Source organism: Phodopus roborovskii, unplaced genomic scaffold, assembly GCF_943737965.1.
Source record: "Phodopus roborovskii unplaced genomic scaffold, PHOROB, whole genome shotgun sequence".
Taxonomy (NCBI): domain Eukaryota; kingdom Metazoa; phylum Chordata; class Mammalia; order Rodentia; family Cricetidae; genus Phodopus; species Phodopus roborovskii.
Genome location: NW_026126480.1, coordinates 54,157,911 through 54,164,691, shown reverse-complemented (window position 1 = coordinate 54,164,691; position 6,781 = coordinate 54,157,911). Strand labels below are relative to the sequence as shown.

General features: G+C 55.5%; 1 protein-coding gene across 1 annotated transcript; it reads left to right on the top strand.

Annotated features, from left to right (window-relative positions):
- Positions 1-1,749: 1,749 nt before the first annotated feature.
- On the top strand, positions 1,750-5,512 carry Tmem151a (transmembrane protein 151A). Its single transcript, XM_051193612.1, has 2 exons — positions 1,750-1,966; positions 4,135-5,512. Exons 1-2 carry the CDS (start codon positions 1,889-1,891, stop codon positions 5,464-5,466), a joined length of 1,410 nt encoding a protein of 469 aa, XP_051049569.1. The 5' UTR covers positions 1,750-1,888; the 3' UTR covers positions 5,467-5,512.
- Positions 5,513-6,781: the final 1,269 nt, after the last annotated feature.

The following is a 6,781-nucleotide window of genomic DNA, read 5'->3' as shown; positions in this document are numbered from 1 at the left end:
GAGAGATGGCTCAGCTGTTGAGAACACAGGCTGTTCTTCCAGAGGCCCAGGGTTCAATTCTCAGCACCCACATGGGAGCTCACAGTTGTCTGTTGCTCCAATTCCAGGGGAATCTGATACCTTCACACCAATGCATATAAAATAAAAAGTTAAATTATTTTTTAAAAGAAGATAGCCAGCAAACATCTGTGCCCAATAAATAAGTAAACAAATGGGGGCAGTTGGAGAGATGGCTCAGCAGTTAAGAGCACTGTTTACTCTTCCAAAAGACCTGAATTGGCTTCCCATCATCCCATGGCGGCTCACAATCATCTGTAACTCCAGTTCCAGGAGATCCAACACACTCTTCTGGCCTCCACGGGCACAGCAGTCATGTGATGAATAAACATACAGGCAAAACACCCATACTGACAAAATAAAATCTAAAAAGTAAATACACACACAAAAAATCAGGTGATGGTGGTGTTAGTATTCAGGCATCTGTATACTATAGTGCCTGCCCTTGGGGTTCTGACAGGATATGCCCTCAGCTGTAGCCACTAAGAGCACAATCTGTGCGTTTTCACTATGTTCCCTTTTTAAAGGCCCTGCCCACCTCCCACCCCCCACCCCCACCTCTCTTTCCTCTCTTCTGCTGCTCCTGTCCCCAGAGGCTGGTCTTCCCCTTTCCCTTTCTCCTTTTTATGATCCCCTTTCCTAACAAAAACCCATCTTGTTCGCAGCTTTTCTTAAATTACCACAGACCCTAGCACTCCAGAGGCAGAGGCAGGTAAATCTCTGAGTTTGAGGCCAGGACAGCCAGGGCTACATAGAGAAACCAAGTCTCAAAATAAAATAAAATAAAATAAAAGTCGGGCATTGGTGGTGCACGCCTTTAATCCCAGCACTCGAAAGGCAAAGGCAGGCGGGTCTCTGTGAGTTCGAGGCCAGCCTCTAGTTGCAGGACAGGCTCCAAAGCAATACAGAGAAATCCTGTCTTGAAAAGCCAAATAAATAAACAGCAAACACAAGGACAAAAGCATTGTTTTATACCTGTTACATCATCTTTTAATGTTCAAACAAATAATCTTGGAGTTGCCCTTTGTTCAAACACAGAATGAACAGCCCACTTAGCATTACAGCTCCTTCTGTCCTATCAACTTGGGGCTTGGCTTGGGTGCAAGGTCTAGACCCAAGCCTGGGTGTGAGGAACCCAGCCTCTTGAGGGCTACGTTATGCAACTGGGAAAAGGCTGTTTCATTCAGGAAAACCCCGTCCCAGAGAAGATTGGTGAATTTAATCCAACATTTTTCCCATATTCATTTCTCCGAAAAGCTGAGTTTAGGGGTGGAATACGATGGTCAAAAGTCGTGCAGCCTAGAGTTTCTGATGCCCTAGCTCCAGTCAGCCCTCCAGCCTTAAGCAGAGCCCAGCAAATGAGACTTCTGGGGTGGAGTCTGGGTGGGTTTATCGCTGGACCCATTCCCTCGAGAGGGACCCTGCGGGTGCCCACCCACCTGCAGAATCACCCAGCTTATTACACAGCTGGAGAGACTCGGGCGCCATAGAGCAAGGACTCGCCCAAGGTCGCCAGCGCGAGTTCAGCCAGAGAAGCCAGTCGTCCGGCGGCGGCCCAGACCGGGCTTCCAGAGGCGGGGGGCGCCCGCCGTGCCAGGCGCAGCCAGCGGCGCCGCCGGTGCCGCGGGGGCGGGGTCAGCGGAGGGCGGGGCGCCGGGCACCTCGACCGCCAACGCCGCCGCGCTCGGGCTGTGCTCGGGCTGGGTTCGGCGCACTCCACAGCGGCCGCCGAGCCGAGCGGACGCCCCTCGGGGCAGCGCCGCAGCCCTCCGCGCCCTACCGCTTATCATGCCCGGAGCCCGGGCCCGGCAGCCGGAGCAGCCAGGACACCATGCCGGAGGGGGAAGGTGGCGACTGCGGGGAGGTGCCCGCAGCACTCATTCCGGACAGCGAGCCGCTGAGGGAGGAGGTACCGGGGCGTGTGGTGGGGACCGTGCCAGAGCTGGAGAGAGGTGAAGGGGACAAGCGGAGGGGAGAACCCCAGAGAGGGACCGAGGAGGAGAGTCCCTGAGCCCCTCCAGCAATGACGTCATTGGGGAGCTAGCGTGGTAGCTGGGGTCGCGGCTTTGGGGTCCGCTACGGTAGGTCGGGGTGGAAATGGTTGAGCAGGAATGTAGGGGAGACCTGAGCCCTTGGCGCCCCCTCAACCATCCTCTTCGGCCCTGTGACGTCAGCGTCTGTGGCCCCCACGCGTCCCTGTTCCATAGCGCAGCCTGGGAAGCTGTCCCCGACTGCCAGGGCCCTGGGGTCAGGTCCCCAGTTCAGCCCAGTTGCTCACGAGGTGTGGGGCGGTGCCTGCAATGCAGTAGCCATAGCACGGACTGGGGGGGGGGGAAGGGGAGAGAAGGGAGCGGCTGCCTATACCCTTCTCTCCCCCACTCCCAGGTGAGGACTGAGGGCTCACTCCAGTGGTTTAGCTCCCCAGAGCCCCTCCTCAGCTTCAGCTAAGAGGATGTGCCAAGTGTAGGATGATAGGTGGTAATGTGAAAAACAGTGTGGTGAGTGGTCTGTGCATGTGTGAGTGGATATAATGTGCTTGTCTGTGAGAAAGAATTGTGATTGTGTGTTCCCTGTATCTTAAGTAGGGACACATGTTCCCTTAGTCAGGTGAGGCCCTGGTGGATTCCTTGGCCTAGGTCTTCAACCAAGAGTGTGGGGGTGTGTGTGTGACTTCATGCTGTGCTTCTGTAGTGTGTGGCTAAGTGAGGATTGTGGGTGCCAGGTTAGGGAGGAGTAGATGTGCATTGTGGTCAGGTGAGGGTCTTAGGTGTCTGGGTGCCAGCTGTAACATGTGTGTGCATGTGTGTCCTGTGATTGAGTGGCTGAGTATACCTTGCTATGGCCATGAGGCTTGTTCTCTGAAAATAGGCAAGGGTCTGTTGTTTCTTGGATGAGGGATGGTGCTCCTTTGTGGTGGGTGGGTCTATGATGAGCATGTGTTGGGGATGTGGATGAGTGGGTGTGTGCACCTGGCTGGTACAGGTCCAGGTGGCAGAATGCACCTATAAACTTGATACAAATGGGAGCAGGATGCCCTGGATGAGGCTGAGGGAAGTCCTCTTCCTGTTGGACCACTCAAGGCATGGCAGGGCTAGAGTAGGTAACATTGCCCAGAATCTCCTCTATGCTTTCATCTCTTCTCTCCCAGTTCCCCTTCCTCTTTCCCTTCCCTTTTCTATCGTCATGAGAGGGCTGAGATGGCCAGGCTGGTAGTCCTGCCAGCATGGAATATGTGCCAGGCTCTTGGGTCAGGAAGTGGTCTGTACTGCCCAGCAGCTGTGTCCCACCTCCTTCCTCCCTTAGCACACACTGGGAGTGAAGGGTGGCCCTCCATCTGCTCCTAGCCCCAAGACTCAACCTCCCCCCATTCCTCAGTCTCTCTCTCTCTCTCTCTCTCCAGCCTCTCCCTAGTGGAACAAGGGACCAGCGGGAGTAACAGAGTGGCAGCAAAAGTGATTATTCCCAGGGCTAGATCCTATTCTAACAAGTTCCCAAATGTGATCTTTTTGAATCTTCAACAACTAGATGTATGAATGAGGAAATGCTAAAGTAGAGGAGAGGTCTGCCCAAGCCACACTGATAGAAGAGCTAACACCTCAAAGTTGTGGGTAGCTGGCTCCATAGTCTCTGTCTGTCTGTCTGTCTGTCTGTCTGTCTGTCTCTCTCTCTCTCTCTCTCTCTCTCTCTCTCTCTCACACACACACACACACCGATCCCTGCCACATCATCCTCCCAGACCACCAGCACCAAAATCCAAACCCAGGGAGGATAAAAATGTGGCCAAATGCACACAGCAAGTTAGAGACAGAACAGGAACTACCATAAGTCAGCTTTCTCAGTAGTCATGGAGGTGGGGACTTAGGGGGTAGGGAACTTCTGACTGACACACAACAGGGCATAGGGGGGAGGCAAGCTCAAAGTAGATAGACAAGGTTTGCTACTGTGACTCTTGCTGCAGAATAGCTCCATCACTAGAAGCTTCGGCATCTTCTATAACGTGGGTCCTAGGGTACTTCCCCCTTCACTCCAGTGGTCCTCCACTGACATGTGTCTCTCCTTTCTCTGCCCACCCTGCAGCAGCGGCCCCTGAAGCAGTCCCTGGGAGGCTCTTTGTGTCGAGAGTCTCACTGGAAGTGCCTGCTCCTTACACTGCTCATCCATGCCTGTGGGGCTGTAGTGGCCTGGTGTCGCCTGGCCACTGTGCCACGCCTAGTCCTGGGGCCTGAGGCAGCCTTGGCTCGTGGGGCTGGTGGTCCACCGCCCACTTACCCAGCCAGTCCCTGCTCTGATGGCTACCTGTACATCCCATTGGCCTTCGTCTCCCTCCTCTACCTCCTCTACCTGGCAGAGTGCTGGCACTGTCATGTGCGGTCATGCCAGGCGCCTCGCACTGATGCCAACACCGTTCTTGCCCTGATCCATCGGCTGCAGCAGGCTCCGCCCTGTGTCTGGTGGAAGGCCACCAGCTACCACTATGTTCGCCGCACACGCCAAATCACCCGCTACCGCAATGGGGATGCCTACACTACCACTCAAGTCTACCATGAGAGGGCAGACAGCCGCACAGCTCGGGGTGAGTTCGACTACAGTGCACATGGTGTCCGTGATGTCTCCAAGGAGCTTGTGGGCCTGGCAGACCACGCGGCCACACGGCTGCGTTTCACCAAGTGCTTCAGCTTCGGAAGTGCTGAGGCCGAGGCCTCATACCTCACGCAGAGGGCCCGCTTCTTCAGTGCCAATGAAGGTCTGGATGATTACCTGGAGGCCCGTGAAGGCATGCATCTGAAGGACGTAGACTTCCGTGAGTCCCTCATGGTCTTCGCAGACCCCCGCAGCCCACCCTGGTATGCCAGAGCCTGGGTCTTCTGGCTGGTGTCCGCGGCCACCCTGTCCTGGCCATTGCGCGTGGTGGCAGCCTATGGGACAGCCCACGTGCACTACCAAGTGGAGAAGCTTTTCGGTGCCAGCTCCCCGCCCCCAGGAGCTGTGCCCAGCGGGCCGCCACTCTCTCGAGTGGCCACCGTGGACTTCACAGAGCTTGAGTGGCACATCTGCTCCAATCGGCAGCTGGTGCCCAGCTACTCTGAGGCTGTGGTCATGGGTGCCGGCTCTGGAGCCTACCTGCGAGGCTGCCAGCGCTGCCGTCGCTCAGTCAGCAGCAACTCCCTGCCTCCTGCCCGGCCCAGTGGGCCTCGCCTGCCCTTCAGCCGCAGTCGCCTCTCATTGGGTGCTGGGGGCCGAGCCACCCCAGGGGTCTTTCGCAGCTTGAGTGGAGGTCCCCTGGGACGTAGAGGGGAAGACACTGAGCCTCTGGAAAGCCCTCCATGCTATGAGGATGCCCTTTACTTCCCGGTGCTCATTGTCCACGGGGACAGCGGCTGCCGGGGAGATGGGCAGGGTGCACTCTGAGATACCCACCCCCTATAGCCCCAGAATTCCCCCCTCTCTTCCCCATCTCACCATGGGCTTGGATGTCTGAATAACTGTCAAAAATAGGAAAGACCAGCCATGCACAAGGGGTGTGAGTGGGGTGGGACCCTTAGACTAAAATGCAGTGACTTGTGGTCCTTTGAGGTCAATACCACCTAAGTTGAATCTGTGATCTGTCCCCAGCATGGCTCCCCCAACCATTACCATGTTCCCCTGTGATAGCAGATGATGCTGGGCAGGGAAAGAAGCATCTAGAAAGACTGGGATGGGGAGGAGATCTGGGCAAATCTGCCTGCCTCTCTGCCATGGCTGAGCTATATGGGGAACCCTCCAGCAACACAGAAGCACAAACTGGTGGCTTGGGCTATGCCCGGCTCGGATGGCTGTCCTGAAGCTGGACAGCTGGCTGTGGCCACCCCATAGTTTGGTCCCCTACCAGAGTTCTCTTCCTCCTCAGCTCCATCCCTCTCATCTGTCCTCTACTCAAAGCAAGTGCCCTTTTCCCAAGACCCTAAAGTGCAGGTCCTCCACAGAGCCCAGTTCTCAGAGCACAGACTTGCCCTGTTGACCCCACCTTGGTCTCCCTGGTCCTTGTTGTGACCTTACTACATACAGCTTCCTAACTCCAAACCTCATCACAGCCCACCCTAGCATCCTAAGATTCACATCTACGCAGTATCCTAGCCTTGTCTCCACCATTCCCCCAGGCTTCTCTGCTCTTCACCTTCTAGGTGATCCACAGGATGTAGGACCACAGGGCATCCGAGGGGCTCTGACCTGGCCGTAGTCTCTTGGGCGATGCCCTGGCTTTGTTTGGAAGGCCCCTGCTTCTTCCATCCATGAAGCCTGTCCAGGGGACACCATCCTTCCCTAGGGAGAGCAGAATAGTCCCTTCCCTTCCAATTGGGGATTCCACCCCCTCTCAGGGGCTGGCGGGGGAGGGAAGAGAGAGAAAATTAAATAAAGTTATGAAATGGGAAAGGTTTCACATGTGTATTCCTGGGTGATGGGTTCAAGGTCACCACTGCAAGCCCACTGGTCTACATTGAGTCAGGTGCAATGGTGGATTCAGGGAGGAGACCTAGCATTCAGATAAACAGAGTTGGAATCTTCCTGCCTCACCAGGGCCTCTGAGACTCAGCTTTGAGATGCCCTGAGTAGCTGACTGCACTTAACCCCAATATTGGAACCTGATTACATTTTATGGATTGTCCCAAGTGACTCTTCTTCCAGCCAGGTGGCATTTGCAAATATTCTGGGCATGCAGAGGACTAAGGGAGTGATGTGTCTAGTT